Here is an 18,221-nt window from a genome sequence, read left to right as displayed (position 1 = left end):
AAGGCACAAATAACCAATGTCAGGAATAAAAAAGGGGGCTATCACTGTACATCCTACAGACATTAAAAATATGAGAATATCATTAACAAATTTATGCCAATATATTTGAAGATCTAGGATGAAAAAGATAAATCCTAGAAATAAGCAACTTATAAAACTGACAGTAAAAGAAAAATTTTAAACATTTGAATAGCTGTCATACCATTCAACAAACCCACAAAGAACACTTCAAGGCCAGATAACTTCACCTGTGAGTTTTGCCAATGTGTCAAGGTGAAACAATACTGCTATCACACAAAGTCTTCCAGAAAACAGAACAAACAGTGAGCACTCCACAACTTATTTTTAAGGCCAGTATAATCTTGATGCCAAAATTTGACAAGGATATTGTGAAAAACAAAAATTATAGGAAAATTCTACTAATTTATCAGGGTGCAAAAATCCTAAATAAAAGATTAGCAAGTGATATTAAATAAACACATTAAAAAAAAACCAATAACATGTCACAGCCAAGTTGGATTATTTTATATATACAAGTTTGATTTAACACCTGAAAATGAGTTAATATGTCACCACACTAACAGAATAAAAGAGAAAAAATCATACGATTACTTTAATAGATATAGAAAAGCATGTGAAACAATTCAGGAGCCATATATAATTAAAAACTTTTAGCAAACTAGGGATAAGAATTCCCTTTAAATGAAAAAGAAATTATCTACATGGTGCAGCCATTGTGGAGAATAGTATGGAGATTCCTTAAAAAACTAAAAATAGAGTTACCATATGATCCAGTAGACCATATGGTCCACTCCTGGGCATATATCTGGAGAAAACTATAATTTGAAAAGATACATGCACCTCAATGTTCATAGCAGCACTATTTACAATAGCCAAGACATGGGAGCAACCTAAAAGTTCATCAACAGATGAATGGATGAAGAAGATGTGGTGCATATATACAATGGAGTATTACTCAGCTACAAAAAGAATGAAATAATACCATTCACAGCAACATGGATGGACCTAGAGATTATCACAGCAAGTTAAATAAGTCAGACAGAGAAAGACAAATATCATATGATATCACTTACACGTGGAATCCAAAAAAATGACACAAATGAACTTATTTACAAAACTGAAATAGACTCACAGAAATAGACTCACAATAGAAAACAAACTTATAGCTACCAAAGGGGAAAGGAGGGCAGGGATAACTTAAGAGTTTGGAATTAACATATAAACACTACTAAATATAAAATAGATAACTAAGAAAGACCTACTGTATAGTACAGGGAACTATACTCAATATCCTGTAATAATCTATAAGGGAAAAGAATCTGAAAAAGAATAGATAGATAGATATAACTGAATCACTTTGCTGTACACCTGAAACCAACACAACATTGTAAACCAACTATACTTCAATTAAAAAAAAACTACAAAAATCACCATAGTTGATGAACAAATGATAAATGTTGAAAGTCTTTCGAGACCTCAAAAGGGAAAAGGATATGTACTATCAGCACTTCTATTCAACACTGTACAATCTGCCTGTGCAAAATGACAAAGAAAAAAATTTTTAAGCATAAAGATTAGAAAAAAACAAATTTCTCAGATGATATGATTGTGTATATAAAAAATACATAAGAATCTACAGATAAATTACTAGAATTCATTTCATAAGTTAGCTAGGCTCTGGATACAAAGTCAATTTTTAAAGTTATATTTCTATAGGTTAGCAAAAAAAGAATTCGAAAATAAAATTTTAAAACGGAAACAATATACAGCAGAGTAAAAAAAATACCTAGGAATAAATCCAATACAAGATGTGAAAGACGTTTACAGACAAAACTATGGAACATCACTGAAAGAAATTTTGAAAGCTCTAAATAAATAGAGGCATATACCATGTTCATGGACCAGAAGATTCAATATTATAAAGATATTAATTTTGCCCAAATTTATTAATAAATGCAATGTGATCTCAATCAAAATCCCAACAGTTTAAGTCTTTGTTGTTGCTGTTGTTTTGTTTTGGTGGAACTTAATAAGCTGATTCTAAAATGTTGCATAAATGTAAAAGACAGAGATTAGACAAGAAACTCTTAAAGTACAAAATAAGAGGACTTGATCTAATGAATATAAACTCCTATTATAAAACTACAGTGTGGTATTGGTGCAAAAATATTCTCATAGACAAAAGGAATAGACTAGAGAGCCCAAACACATATTGGGACACTTGAATTATGAACAAGGTAGCCCCATAGGGCAGTGGGAACAGAATGGACTTACCAGTAAATTATGCTGGGATAACTGAAGGTCCATAAATTATTTTAATTTAAAACTTTAACCCCATCTCACACAATATGCAAAAATTAATTCCCAGTGAATTGTAAATATAAATTTGGGGGTTAAAACTGAGAAGTTTCTAGAAAAAAATATACAAGACTATGTTTATAACCTCAGAGTAGGAAAAGACTTATTGAACAGAACACAATGAAACACTAACCATAAAGGAAAACGGAATCTATAAAGGACTTGGTTATTAAAATTAAGACCCTCTTTTCATCCTTAAGAGAGTGAATAGGCAAGCAACAGAATGAAGATTGTGCCACACGTACGACCAACAGTGAGCTCATATCCAGAATATATTTTAAAATACCTACAAATCAGTAAGAAAAAGACAAACAACCCAATGACAAAGGGGACAAGAGACTTGAACAACCATGTCACAAAATATTGCAAATGGCCAATAAACATGAAAAAGTGCTCAACCTCATCAATAAGGAAAAAGCAAATTAACTCCACAATGTGATATTGCTGCAAAACCACCAGAAAGGCTAAAATTACAAAGACTGACAATGTTGGCAAGGATAAGGAGCAAGGGAAATTCCCATATGTTGTGGGTGGGAGTATGTTGGTACAACTACTTTGGAAACCAGTTTGGTATTATCTACTAAAGTTGATGATACACATAACCTATGAGCTAGCAGTTCCTCTCCTGGGTACAGACCAAACAGAAATGCATGTCCACAGGCACCAAGAAACACAAATAAGAATGACGTCAGCCACCTTATCCATAGACCCCAAAAGGACCATCCAAGGTCCTCCAAAAAAACAGTGGATAAATGCGGATAAATGATTGTGCTATACTCATATAATAGTTTTCCGCACAGCATAGGGAAATGAAAAAACCACAGCCACAAGCAACAACATTCATAAATATCACAAAGCAAAGAATCCAGACACATGTGAATACATACTCCATTATTCCATTCATTCCTTGCTCAAAAAGACAGGTGAAACCGAAATACAGTGTTTAGAGATAGGCGCCTTGTTGGAAAAACTGTAAAGAAAAGTGAGGAAATGTTTACCAAAAAACATCAGGACGGGTTTTCTGTTTTTTACCTTTGGGCAAGGGTGAGTAGTGATTGGGAGAGGGTCACAAGAGAGGATTCTAGGGTACTGGCAGTGTTCCAATTTTTATCCTTGTGTTGGTTACAAGGTGTTACTTGTGATAAGTCACTGCACTCTACATCTCTATTTTGTACACTTTTTTGTATGTGTATGAAATCTCAGTTAAAGGGGGTTAATAAATAATCAAATGCATCTACAATTAAACAAAAAAACTTCATTGTGTCAATACCCATGTATATTGCCTGCAATCAAAAAGAGAATAGCTTGAAAAGCGGCGGGGGGGCAAGTATTCTCATTGAGGCCCATTATTTTTTTACAGCTTTTGTGCTAACACCTTATTTACAAAACTTGTTTACAAAACTGAAATAGACTCACAGAAATAGACTCACAATAGAAAACAAACTTATGGCTACCAAAGGGGAAAGGAGGGCAGGGATAACTTAGGAGTTTGGAATTAACATATAAACACTACTAAATATAAAATAGATAACTAAGAAGGACCTACTGTATGGTACAGGGAACTATACTCAATATGCTGTAATAATCTATAAGGGTTCACAAGCACTGTGAACCATTGAGCACTCCTGACCAGTTCACAATGAGTGGGTTTCCCACTCATCCGTAATCCATTCGATGAGTGGACGATGGTGCACTGGTCCAGATAATGCACATTATACAAAGGTCCTGAGATCTTCCAGAAGATCTCCAATAAAGGGTACCCAACACCTGCTCTTCCCTCCTCTCCTCACAGGCCAATCTTTTTCTTTCTTCAGTTCTCAGCTCCAGGTCTCTCCTACAGGGAATCCTTCCTTGCACCTACCCCTACCCGGAATGGGGTAACGTCTCCTTTTGACATTAGTGCTGGTCATTCTCAGTTTGTCCCCACCTCCCAGTTCCACCCCTGGGAGGCTGATCCCTAGGCACTAGATCACCAGGACAGTCCATCCAGCCAGCTTCTACTGGGTTCCACAGAGGAGAGGCAACGGCAGAAGCTGGGAGGTGAGGAGAAGAGAGAAGTCGGACATGTCCTCCCCACCCTCTTTTGCTGTGGTCTGTGTTCCTAGGGGTGGCTGCTTCTCTGGAGGCCCAAACTCTTCCAGTAGCATCATTCCTGCCACCTATAACAGCTCTCCACTGCTGTGCCTTTCACTGGTCCTGGGAACCCTGCCTTCATCTAAGTTGTCTTTTCACTAAATTCTCTTCACTTGAACTACGTTGGATTCTGTTTTCTGCCGGGACCCTGCGGAATGGAGATTTTATATTAATTTATAGGATAATTTTATCCGCATCTGTCTTCTCCTGCTAGGCTGTGAGCTTCATGACACTGGCACTTTAGAAGTTACCAACCAATATTTTAAATGATATAGTGAGTTAATGAATACATGAATGAGCCCACATTAGAATTAGAATATACTGTACATTGTACAAGGATTTCTAAAATGCCCCTCATACATTTGATGTGGCACCAACCAATCTGAGCAAACACGTTTCCTACGTTGGTTGAAAATAGCCTTTGTTGGCAGGAATATTTTTACTCATTTCAATGATTTCAATTATTCTAGCGATAAGTGCAATAGCTATGATTTCTCAATTCAGAAGCTAAGTTTATCTGAAATAAGTCATCGATGATGAGATTCTAAATGGGCTGCAGTTAATTACAGCTCTAAGAGTCAGTAGGAATGCAATAAAAAAGTTAACTAGAAAAAGAAGGCTCTGCATCTCTTATTTTTTTTAACCTATTGCAAATGACTCTAGAAAACAAATACTTAGTAGTTGACGGTGTGGGAAGGGTTATCTCCAGGCAGGAAATGTTCTTTGTTAATACAATAAACTATCTACTCTACATTGTTGCTTTAGACTTAAAGGACAATATGGGCTGATACCAATATTAGATATGCAAGTTTCATATTAATGTACATAGTTAGACAACTTCTACAAAAGGAACTGGAAAATACTGATTCTAGGCCAAATCAGAATTTCTGGAACACAATCTGGAGCTCTGCAGATTCCCTTCTTTTATGGTAGAAAAAGTGCAGAAAAAGCAGATTATCTAGAGGCGCCCTGATGTGCAAGCAAACTAGTAGATGCTGTACAGTGTGACACTTGAATTTTACTCGAGAAAACTAGTTCATAGATTAGAATCACAACTACATACACACTATATCAAGAATTTTGAGTTCATAGCAGGGCATTTTGAAAGCACCAATTTACCTAGCATGCAAGCTCCTGGTGAGGGATATATTCTGAACTCTGCAGAGGTCAAGGTTCATCTCTTTTCTACAATATCTTTCCTGGTTAAACCTCTCCTGTTCCTTCTGCTAACTTTTTCGTTCTAAAAAGCATCCCAGTTCTGTTCATTCTAACCACGAGGGAGAGGGGAAGGTCCAATTTCTCTAGTATGGTATGAGTTCAAGATTATCTGTCATCTCCCACCATGCAAACTAGTTACTTAATAAAAGAAGACCTTTCTAATATGGCACTACTTGGGATAGGCGTCTGATTTTACCATGTGGAATGATATGGCATGGTTTTAGTAATAGTTACAATATTAACAATACCTTGTGAGGGGGTGTGGGGAAGAGACTGAGTTAAAAATGATTAAAATGCAGTTATACTTCTGATTCTTTTTATAACCAGACAACTTGCTTTGTTATGCCTAATTAGATGCAACAACAACAACAAAATTCCTTTTCCTTCCTTTTTCCTTTTCTCTTCAGGCGTAACTAACATAGGAAATGACCACACCAGCTCCTTACTGATTGCTTCCCTGGAAACAAAAGAGCATTTTATACCTGATCCTGCCATTACCAAAAGAGAATCAGGTAAAAATTAACCGCCCTTCCCCTCTCTTGCCCATATAGAAAGCAGTATTTTTTAAAAGGGGGAGAGGGGAAGTACCGCATTCAATTCCTAAGGACTGATGCTCCCCCCTCCCCAGACTCACTCATCTCCATTATCATAAACATCACCCACTTATGGGGCGCCCGGTACATGAAGGGCCCCATCGCCTGACAGGGTGAGAAAAGAAGCATCTCTTTCAGTCTGAAAATTACGACTCCTGATGCTTTCCACGCAGCAAAGCGGGCGGGTCGCCCAGCCCCAAGGGACAGGGCGGCGTCTCTCGGGTGCCCGCAGCCCAGGGCGGCGGGCGGCGCCGCAGCTCCCGGCCCCCTTCCCACAGAGACCGGCCGCGGATCCTTACCCGCCAGTCCGCCGCCGCCGCCTCCATCGCCCGCATGCCCCTTCCTCCGCTGCAGGATGAAGTAGGGGTTGGCCCTCTCCGTGATCCACAGCGCGTTGGCCAGCAGCACCTCTTCGGGGTTCACCCACATGTTCCCGGGCGCCGAGGGCGCACGCACAATGGGGCGGCAGGTCGGGTCCCGCGCGCACCGGCGCGCACTCCCGGGCACACGCGCGCCCGCCCGTCCGCTCGCCAGCCCGCCAGCTAGGTGCGGCGGCGGAGAGCGACTTCACCAGGGGGCGGCCCGCGGCGCCCGGGTCACAACAAAGCCCCCGCGGGCGGCCGGGGAGGATGGCGAGGACGCGGGCACCGCGAGCAGCATCCTCTCCCCGGCGCCGCCGCCTTCCGCGAGCCCGCGGCCGCAGACGCCCAGGCTCTTCGCTCCGCAGCCCGGCCGGGGCCCAGGGCGGCGGGAGGAGAAGAAGGAAGGGGAGCGGGAGAAGGAGGAAGTGGTGTGGCTCAGTCCCGGGATCCGGCTCGGCGCCGAGCAGGGCTGCGGGCGCCGCCAGCTGATTCGGCCCCGCGGGTCGGGCAGACCTGGGCTGGGACGCGGCTGCTCCCACAGCGCCCACCCAGGGTCCGGGCCGCCTCCGTCTCTAGCAGCTCAGAGCCCTAGCGCGTTAACACTTCGCGTTGGGGCCGCTCGCACCCTCGGTGAAGCCCAGCTCCCAGCTGGAAGGACGATCCGGACACTGCGAATGAATGACGACAGCGCGGCTCACTAGGAGAGAGCCCGAGTGACACCAGCTTCCGCGGACGCGAATCCTCCCCGGGCCCTGCGCGCCGAGCCGGGCCGCAGCGGCTGGCTTTGGGGGAACCTTCTGGGGACCGAGTGGCGAGCACTCGGCCCCACGCCCATCCCAGCAGGGAGGACCTCGGTGTGTGTGTGTGTGTGTGTGTGTGTGTGTGTGTGTGCGCGCGCGCGCGCGCTCTCTATGTGTGTTTATGGTTGACGCTCGGTAGGCTAGCGCCACCCCTCTTCCCAAGAAATGTGTTTCAAGGTCCCAGACTTGGAGCTGGAGACCCGGGTCGGAAGTGGACGCAGCCAATGGTTGTCGATGTTTTTGTTTCCTGCATCCCTTAGGGCAAGTCATGCGCCAAACGTGTCACCGCCTGTAACCCCGCCCCCTCTGCATTCCATGGTAATTAAAATGGCCCAGCTAAGTGCATTACATCACTTCTTTCCTTGACCTGTAGGGCATGAGCAATAGCGAAGTTGGAAGCAGCCCAAAAGCTTAGAGCAACAAATTCATACCACAGCTGTCCCTATATGAGGCGTTTGGCTCTTCGAGGACAGGACATGGCAGAATTCAAGGACTTATCCACACTTAATAGATGGATTTAAATTTTTTTAAAGAATTATTGAAATTAGAGACACACAACGCAGGCCATCCTTATCCCTAGACAGTTTTGCTTTCCCCCGGTATTTCGAGTCTCTTTGTGGTGATCACAGCCCATCCACCTACGTATCTGATGACCTTTTTCCTCACTTCTTTTTTACACCCAGGAGATCTTCAGATAGCTGAGCAAAAAGAGTCTCCTCTTCCCAGATGATGGGAATTTACTAAGCTCTGCTTTGTCGCGGAAGCTCTACAATCCTAGGGGCTTCTCCCTTTCCCGATGAGCAAAGCATTCAAATGAGACTTTCTTGTGGGGACTTCAAATTTTTTACTTATGTGTCTCGCACTTGGATTGCTGAAGTCCTTCAAATGGGCGAGGGAGCGCATCCCAGCCATTTTAAAGAGGCTGCCTCTGTACCTGTTGGTGTCCTACCCGGTGGGCTCTGGAGAAATGGAAGTCTCCCTTCACATTATCACACTGACTGATCTTCTGCCTCTTTAGGAAACATTTTACATCTCTAGGCGTTTGTGGAGATGTCATATTTTTAACACAGACTCAAAAATGTCATTTGGCACCTTTGGTCAAGGTACAGTGCCTTCAGTCATGAAAATCTATTGCAAATTAAAAAAAATAAACAATAAGATTGCAAATCATACATATGTAAAATTATTAATTTTATATTTATATAATATTAATATTTTGAAGTGCTTCCATAGACATCCTTTTATTTTATATGATTAGCATTTTAAAAAACTCCACTAAGTACCTTCATACTGTCTTTTGGAGTGTCCTTATCATACTGCTCGAAGCTGTGGCTAGACATCTCTACCTTAGCCCTAAAGTGTGATCTTAACTTAGCACTTTTTATCTGTTGGTGCTAAAATGGTACTTACTTATATAATTCATGCGTTCATTCACTCATTCATTCAAAGTGTAATTATTGAATGTCTACTCAACTCTAGGCCCTGAGCATAACAAGTGAACACAACATACCAAAATCTCTGCCTTCATGAAGATTAAAATGTAAAATTGATAATAAAAAAAACTTACAAAAATTTGCTTTGAGAACAAGATTGGACACCAAGAGGAAAGAAGAAAACAATTTAAGTCCTTAGCTATTTTCTGGGGGGGGGGGGTGTTTGGGGTTTTTTTGGATGATTTAGAGCACATTCTGTCCAGGAAATCAGGGCTTCCATTATGATCATGAATTGTGATAACCTATGGTAAAAGAACACTGCAAAGAACCAAAGAAATTACAAGCAGTTTACGGCAGTTTGCCGGTCCCATACTGTTAACAGCTCACTTATTAAAATGTGGCTTTGTTTGAAAATAAAAAAAGACAATCAAATATGCCCGAACTAGAAATAGCAGATAAAGAACCTAATTAATCCAACCAGTTCCTCAGTAAAACAGGTGAGTGTTTTTAGCTTTCAATTCATTCCCATTGGTTTTAAGCCCAAGGATTGTCTCAAACCACTTAAAGAGGCATTCGACAGATGCCTAGATAAGATAGCAGTAAGTGACTTCACAGTCTTTATGTCATCTGAGATCTCCTACTTCCCCCCACCCCCATGGAAAAACTCTACTCCAATAGGGTTCTGATGGGCCACTTTGGAGCAATCAGTGGGTTTACTACTTAGTGGGCAGATGTGATTGAAGCAAAATTGCGAGGGTAGTAAATTTGTCTTTGGCAACTCTCATCCCCATTCCTACATGTTTCCATCTTTCCTGCTCTATCACCTTCACAGTGGTGTATTTTCCTCCGTATCCTCACCCCTTTCCCAGTAAGTCCTCTACTTTGTCTTCTAGGGACTTGCCTACCCTTGGAAATACCATGGAGTCTTAGGGATTTTATTTCTGCCCGCACCCACCTCCCAACTGCAGTGCCCACAGCATCATGGCCCAGTTCTCCCAGAAGTAAGGGCGTGAAGGCTGCAGCACACTAGTCCTACTAACCCTCCCCTTGCCCAGCAGCATCAGGAGTGGTCAGGCCAGTAGAAAATTCAGTTCTCATTTCAGCAGAGAGAATTCACCCAGCAGATTAATAAAATGCTGAAGAAGCCAACTCCTTCCCTTGCCTTCTAGATGCTGAAGGTAACATGTCAACGAGGACTTTTTTTTTTAATGCCCAGACCTTCCCTGTCCAACCTGGAAGGGCAATATTTCTAGGAGGGTATTTGGGATTTCTAGTATCCAGTGAGGTAGAAGGAGAAGGGTAACCAGTTGAGATATGGAAGACTAACATTAACATTGTTTCAAAGATGCAAGCCTTTGCAGTAGCTCTGATATCTGATATAGAGACCTTCACAATGGATCTGAGTTGCGACTCCAACTGGAAAAACTAGATCAACCAGTCACCACAACCATCTAGTCTGCAAGTAATGGAGTTAATTGATGGTACAGAAGCCACAGTCTTGTTCTATCAGCTGTAAGTGGCTGAACAGATCTGCAGCCAGGACCATCCTTAACTAGAGCGGGATTTGAGGGAAAAGATTCTGCAGACTAGCTTTGATATATAATAGTTCTACCTTGCCTCCATTCAGTGCATCACTCCACCTTTGAATTCTGAGATGCCCCGGAAATCAAAACTGAGTAAAACATTATTTCTCTTCATGTTAGAGAAACTGTGGCCAGATGACCTCTGTCAAATGCATCTCTGTTCCTGGAATCAAAGAAGAAACGAAGATAACAACTTCTCCGGGGGAGAAAAATGAAGCAAGGTATTAGCAGAGGTTTGTTTTCTGATTAACAGTCATTGAAAATGGCACCTTGTAATGACTGGGAAAGAGTGACAGGTAAAGAGCTTAGACTACACGGAAGGGTGAGTAGACACTTTGCCTACTTCACGCTCATCCACTGCAAGTTCCCTGAGGCCAAGACTGTGAGATCATTCTTATATCCCCAGGCCTAGCACTGGGGTCTCTGTAAATGCCCAAAAAGGAATCACTTACAAGACTCCTGAGTTTCTAAACTTCAGAAAAGTTTAGAGATTTAGAAAGGAAAGGACTTTTAAGAGACACTGAGCACAATTATGCTGAGCTCCTCATTTTGTATACAAGGAAACTGAAGCTCAGAAAAGGGAAGGGACTTGACTTGGAAGTTGGTCTTATTGTGTAGGAAACTATTATGACCCCAAACTTAACTGCAAGTTTTCCTTCTTTCTGCACACATTATTTGTCACATTTTTTTCTCAAGAATTAAAATAATTTCTATTTACATAATGTTTTCACGGCCATTATCTATCACTGTGGTCTGGGTGTTGGGATCCACTGATTGGCTAGAACTGAGTCACATGCTTACCCTGGGAAGGTGGTGACAGAGGGGAGGGGTCAGAAGGTGTGGAACAGTCCCTAAAAGAATATCAGAGAACTGTTACCAGAATAAGGTGACTGGGCTGTAGGCAAGCCTGGACAAGGGATCTAATGGAAAACCTACTTTTGACAATCTCTTTCTTTTCCTTTTTCCTTTTCTTTCTTTTTTTTTTTTTAACAATTTGTTTTTTAATGACTATATCTTCTTGGTTGTAATTTTATATTACATAGATATAACATATTTTGTTTTGTTTAATGCTAAGAAACCTAGTGGTTTGACACTTTTGATAATTAAGGTCAGAGGTCATTTAATTTACCTTAAAAAAAAAAGAGAGAGGTTATTGTAAGGCTTAAATAGACTAAATTAGGACCAGAGCCCTTCAGGAAATTCTGGGACCAGTTTGTGTCTCTGCCTCTGTCTCTCTCACTCTCTCTGAATCTCTGCTTCTTTCTCTATATTTGTTCTAGCATCTTTTCTCCACCAACCAACCTCTTCTCCTTACCCATAGTTTCTGTTCCCTCATAACTCATGACTCATGAGATCCTCTCTGGATTTATCTTTCTGTTATTGCTTTCAAGCTATAGCTCCCACCATTAACTAAATAGTTTATCTAGGTATTTCATAGCCATAACTCATGAGAGAGAAATTGATGGGCTCACCGTACCTTTTCATCCAATGACCAGGTTGTTGCCCAGCTTATGACTGGCTGCCATTTGGTCAGATGACCAAAACATGGCAGCTATGTATGTACGCATATTTTGTGCAACTGATACTTCAAAAATTCTCACTTAAAGATCATTTGTATCATAAAATGAGTCCGTCTGAGAGTTGACTTGGCCTTCAAATACTCTACTAGCTGGGAAATGTCTGAAGTCTCCCCTCTTTTACATAAGCCAAGCAGCCATATCAATGAAGGCAAACACTCTTTAATGTGGTATATAGTTGTGGACCCTGATGATTGTAAAGTAGCCTCAAGTAGCCTCCTCATTCCTTTTAGGGATGAAGTTCTTTTTTCCCCACATAGTCATGCTGTTCTTTTGCCAGTGACTCATTTGTCCATTTTATCTCTCATGAAACACACACCCACACACACACGCACACACACACAAAACCCACTATGAATAGTATTTCTTAAATCACCACAGGTACTAGTACCAAACATGTAAATATAGGTTAAAAAGGAGATTGGGACATTGATATCAAGGTAACAGTAGTGTTTTGTTTTTTTTTTTTTAACTGCACACATGTCTATAAACCTAATAAATAGGTTTTTTCTATTTTTAAAATAGAAGAATACAAACTTTTTTCCTTCTAGGGTAAGAATTAATATTTTTATTGACCTTTTTGAAATAAAATTTTATTTGCATCCATATGTTTTTATGAAAGAAAATTTTATTCAGATTTTCTATTTCAAGACTTCCTAAAATGTCGGGGAGTAAAAATGTTGAGCTTTAGAATGGGATCAAAATTAAGTTGTTATCAACTTAAAATAGACTTTTATAGATATAAGTTGTTATATGTAAGCCTCATGGTAACCACAAAGCAAAACCTGTAGTAAATACACAAAAGATAAAGAGAAAGGAATGTAAGCATACCACTAAAGAAAGTCATCAAATTACAAAGGAAGAGAGAAAGAGAAGAAAGGAACAGTGAGGAACAAAACAAAAGCAGCTAGAAAGCAATTCCCAAAATAGCAATAAGCACATGACCTATCAATAATTACTTTAAATGTAAATGGACTAAATGCTCTAATGTAAGACATGGAGTGGCTGAATGGATTAAAAAAACCCCAAAAAACCAAAACCCACATAGACGCTGCCTAAAAGAGACACACTTTAGATAAAAGACTGAAAGAGAAGGTATGGAAAAAGATATTCCATTTAAATGGAAATCAAAAGAAAGCTGGAGTAGCTATACTAATACCAGACAAAACAGACTTTAAAACAAAGACTATAATAAGAGAAAAAGAAATGTGCTACATATTGATAAAGGGGTCAATCCAACAAGAAGATATAACATTTGTAAATAGTTAGGCACTAAATTTAGGGGTACCAAAATATATGGAGCAGGGACTTCCCCGGTGGGCCAGTGGGTAAGATTCCAAGCTCCCAATGCAGGGGGCCCACATTGGATCCCTGGTCAGGGAACTAGATTCCACGTGCATGCTGCAACTAAGAGTTTGCATGCCACAACTAAGACACCTGCATGCTGCAACTGAGTCCACATGCTGCAACTAAAGATCCTGCCCGCTGCAACTAAGACCAGTGCAAGGAAAATAAATAAATTAAAAAAGAAAAAGAAAAACAAAACAAAATATATACAGCAAATATTTACAGACCTAAAAGAAGAAATACATAGCAATACAATAATAGTTCAGGACTCTTAATACCCCACTTCCATCAATGGATAGATCATCCAGACAGAAAATCAATAAGGAAAATTTGGATACAAACTACATGTTATACCATATTTATGGGACATTCTATCTCACAGCAGCAGAATATACATCCTTTTCAAGTGTACAAGGAACATTCTCCAGGATAGATTATATATTCGGCTACAAAACAAGTCTTACTTAAATTTAAGGAGATTGAAATCATATCAAGCATCTTTTCCAACCGCAGTGGTATGAAACTAGAAAACTGGAAAATTTGCAAATATGTGGAGATTAAATAATACGCTACTGAGCAACCAATGGGTCAAAGAAGAAATCAAAGAGAGAAATTTTTAAAATACCTTAAGACAAAAGAAAATGGTAATGTAACATATCAAAATGTATGGGATACAGCAAAAGCAGTCCCAAGAGGGAAGTTAATGGTAATAAATGCCCACCTCAAGAAATAAGAAAAGTCTCAAATAAACAACCTAATTTTACATCTCAAGGATATTAGGCTAAGTGAAATAAGTGAGACAGAGAAATACCATATGATCTCTCTTATATGTGGAATTTAGAAAACAAACAAACAAAACCCAAGCTCATAGATACAGAGAACAGATTGGTGGCAGCAAGAGGTGAGGGTTACCAGGTGGGAGAAATGGGAGAAATGGGTGAACTGTGAGGGTTTTTTTTCAGTTTAAATCAATTAAATTTTAAAAATTTAAAAAACAACCTCGGGGAAAATTGCAGTTTCCTTTTCAGAATAATACAACTCAGCTCTCTTTCTATTATACTGACAACATTCTCATTGGAGAAATACTATAGTCTATCTTGAATCTCAAATCTTCAAACATTTTTATATGTGTATGACTAAATGATTTATAAGAAAGAATATCTAGGCACCAGTACTAACACAAAAGAACAACTTACTACCAAAGCCCTCTAACTGATCAATTATATTTTAATTTCCAGCCTCTCAGAGCTTTCAAACAAGATTACGGATCATAAAATTTATATGATCTGAATAGTCAAAAGTCTTTGAAAAACTTTAGGTATAAAACATGAAATGAGAAAATGAACTTATTCACTGCACTAAAGGAGAAATAACAGAGTACCGATCACTTAATTCCCAAAGGATAAGCATGAGAATTGGCTGTCGAGCTACCTTTATCAGAATTGAGGAAAAGGCGAAAAATAACTCGCTATTTACTTGTCCCAAGGTTCTCAGCACTCTCCTTAAGCATTTATCACTGAGGTTTCTTTTACAGGATGTACTGCCCTTCTATGATGTCTTTTATTTCTTCTGTAAAATACAGACCTAAATAGGCATTTTCATCATAAAACTGTACTGGTGAGAATTTTGCTTTTTTTTTTTTTTTTTTTTGTCACTTGCAATCCTCTTATAGGCTGTGAAATGCAATCTTCCATAAAAAGAAATGTGTTAAATCACACTGATTTCTATTCCAATGAAAATTACACTTTGCTTTTAATGGGAATGACTCAGTCAATCAAATTGAAAGCTGAGACATTCTGTCCCTGAACGGAAGTTTTAAAAACATAATTTCTTCCTTCTTCCCTTACACAGAACCACCCCTCACTCACCTAAAGAACACTGAGGTGGAAGGCACATACTGAAAAAAAAGAATACCTAACAAATGCATCTTTCTCTACAAACTGTGGCCTTGGGTTTTAGCACAAAATCTAAATTTAAAATCTATCTCAGATGTGCCAATAGAAAATCACAGAATTCTAAATAAAGTTAGCTGGTTGGTGGTTAGATGAAACAGTGCTGCATTAGAGATTAGATCTGATCAAATCATCTCTATGTGACTATCTTTACGGCTACATTGGGACCCCCTGAAGCTGTAGGTTTTTCTCCTTCATCACTTTAAATATGTCCTGCTACTCCCTTCTGGCTTGCAGAGTTTCTGCTGAAAGATCAGCTGTTAACTTTACGGGGATTCCCTTGTGTGTTATTTGTTGTTTTTTCCCTTGCTGCTTTTAATATTTTTTCTTTGTATTTAATTTTTGATAGTTTGATTAATATGTGTCTTGGAGTGTTTCTCCTTGGATTTATCCTGTATGGGACTCTCTGTGCTTCCTGGACTTGATTAACTATTTCCTTTCCCATATTAGGGAAGTTGTCAACTATAATCTCTTCAAATATTTTCTCAGTCCCTTTCTTTTTCTCTCCTTCTTCTGGCACCCCTATAATTCGAATGTTGGTGCCTGAGACTGTCCTCAATTCTTTCCATTCTTTTTTCTTTATTCTGTTCTGCAGTAGTTATTTCCACTATTTTATCTTCCAGGTCACTTATCCGTTCTTCTGCCTCAGTTATTCTTCTATTGATCCCTTCTAGAGAATTTTTATTTCATTTATTGTGTTGTTCATCACTGTTTGTTTGCTCTTTAGTTCTTCTAGGTCATTGTTAAAACTTTCTTGTATTTTCTCCATTCTATTTCCAAGATTTTGGATCATCTTTACTATCATTATTCTGAATTCTTTTTCAGGTAGACTGCCTATTTCCTCTTCATTTTTTAGGTCTGTGGGTTTTTTCCTTGCTCCTTCGTCTGTTGTGTGTTTCCCTGTCTTCTCATTTGCTTAAGTTACTGTGTTTGGGGTCTCCTTTTTGCAGGCTGCAGGTTCATAGTTCCTGTTGTTTTTGGTGTCTGTCCCCAGTGGCTAAGGTTGGTTCAGTGGGTTGTGTAGGTTTCCTGGTGGAGGGGACTAGTGCCTGTGTTCTGGTGGATGAGGCTGGATCTTGTCTTTCTGGTGGGCAGGTCCACATCTGGTGGTGTGTTTTGGGGTGTCTGTGGCCTTATTATGATTTTAGGCAGCCTCTCTACTAATGGGTGGGGCTGTGTTCCTGTCTTGCTAGTTGTTTGGCATAGGATGTCCAGCACTGTAGCTTGCTGGTCGTTGAGTGAAGCTGGGTGCTGGTGTTGAGATGGAGATCTCTGGGAGATTTTCGCTGTTTGATATTACGTGGAGCTGGGAGGTCTCTTGTGGACTAGTGTCCTGAACTTCGCTCTCCCACCTCAGAGGCACAGCCCTGATGCCTGGCTGGAGCACCAAGAACCTGTCCTCCACACGGCTCAGAATAAAAGGGAGAAAAAATGAAAGAAAGTTTGAAAGAAAGAAAGAAGGAAGGAAGGAAGGAAAGAAAGAAAGATAAAATAAAATAAAGTAAAATAAAATATAGTTATTAAAATAAAACATAATTATTAAGAAAAAATTTTTTAAAAGTAAAAGAAAAAAAAAACAGACAGAACCCGAGGTCAAATGGTAAAAGCGAAGCTATACAGACAAAATCACACAGAGAAGCATACACATACACACTCACAAAAAGAGAAAAAGGGAAAAAAATATATATATATCATTGCTCCCAAAGTCCACCTCCTCAATTTGGGATGATTCGTTGTCTACTCAGGTATTCCACAGATGCAGGGTACATGAAGTTGATTGTGGGTATTTAATCCGCTGCTCCTGAGGCTGCAGGGAGAGATTTCCCTTTCTCTTCTTTGTTCTCACAGCTCTCAGGGTTCAGCTTTGGATTTGGCCCCGCCTCTGCGTGTAAGTCGCGGGAGCGCGTCTGTTCTTCGCTCAGACAGGAGGGGATTAAAGGAGCCGCTGATTTGGCGGCTCTGGCTCACTCAGGCCGGGGGGGGGGGGGGGGGGGGGGGGAGGGAGGGGCACGGCGTGGGGGGGAGGGGCACGGCGTGCGGGGCGGGCCTGCGGCGGCAGACGCCTGCGTGACGTTGCACCGGCCTGAGGCGCGCCGTGCGTTCTCCCAGGGGAGTTGTCCCTGGATCCCGGGAACCTGGCAGTGGCGGGCTGCACAGGCTCCCCGGAAGCAGGGTGTGGATAGTAACCTGTGCTCGCATACAGGCTTCTTGGTGGCGGCAGCAGCGGCCTTAGCGTCTCAGGCCCGTCTCTGGGGTCCGCGCTTTTAGCCGCGGCTCGCGCCCGTCTCTGGAGCTCCTTTAAGCAGCGCTCTTAATCCCCTCTCCTCGCGCACCAGGAAACAAAGAGGGAAGAAAAAGTCTCTTGCCTCTTTGGCAGCTCCAGACGTTTTCCCGGACTCCCTCCCGGCTAGCCGTGGCGCACTAACCCCCTGCAAGCTGTGTTCACGCCGCCAACCCCAGTCCTCTCCCGGCGCTCCGACCGAAGCCCGAGCCTCAGCTCCCAGCCCCGCCCGCCCCGGCGGGTGAGCAGACAAGCCTCTCGGCCTGGTGAGTACTGGTCGGCACCGATCCTCTGTGCGGGAATCTCCCCGCTTTGCCCTCCGCACCCCTGTTGCTGTGCTCTCCTCCTCCGCGGCTCCGAAGCTTCCCCCTCCGCCACCCGCAGTCTCCGCCCGCGAAGGGGCTTCCTAGTGTGTGGAAACCTTTCCTCCTTCATGGCTCCCTCCCACTGGTGCAGGTCCCATCCCTGTTCTTTTGTCTCTGTTTTTTCTTTTGCCCTACTCCGGTACATGGGGAGTTTCTTGCCTTTTGGGAGGTCTGAGGTCTTCTGCCAGCGTTCAGTAG

At 41.3% G+C, this 18,221-nt stretch overlaps 1 protein-coding gene across 6 annotated transcripts in view; it reads right to left on the bottom strand.

The window, feature by feature from the left end:
• Nucleotides 1-7,693, bottom strand: part of TBC1D9 (TBC1 domain family member 9) — a 115,654-nt gene extending 107,961 nt beyond the window's left edge. For 4 of the 6 annotated variants that reach the window (XM_089912425.1, XM_089912426.1, XM_089912428.1 and 1 more), the window contains exon 1: nt 6,623-7,693. In XM_089912425.1, coding sequence (XP_089768551.1) covers nt 6,623-6,752 — 130 coding nt within the window. In that variant the 5' untranslated portion in view covers nt 6,753-7,693. The remainder of the gene's footprint in view (nt 1-6,622) is intronic. The other 2 variants (XM_089912427.1, XM_022582465.3) reach the window with 1 other exon arrangement.
• Nucleotides 7,694-18,221: the final 10,528 nt, after the last annotated feature.

This window comes from Delphinapterus leucas, chromosome 5 (genome assembly GCF_059928025.1).
Source record: "Delphinapterus leucas isolate spDelLeu-1000000601 "Yukka" chromosome 5, BTC_Dleu_Yukka2, whole genome shotgun sequence".
NCBI lineage: Eukaryota > Metazoa > Chordata > Mammalia > Artiodactyla > Monodontidae > Delphinapterus > Delphinapterus leucas.
The sequence above is the reverse complement of the archived record's forward strand: the minus strand, read 5'-3'. Positions and strand labels throughout refer to the sequence as shown.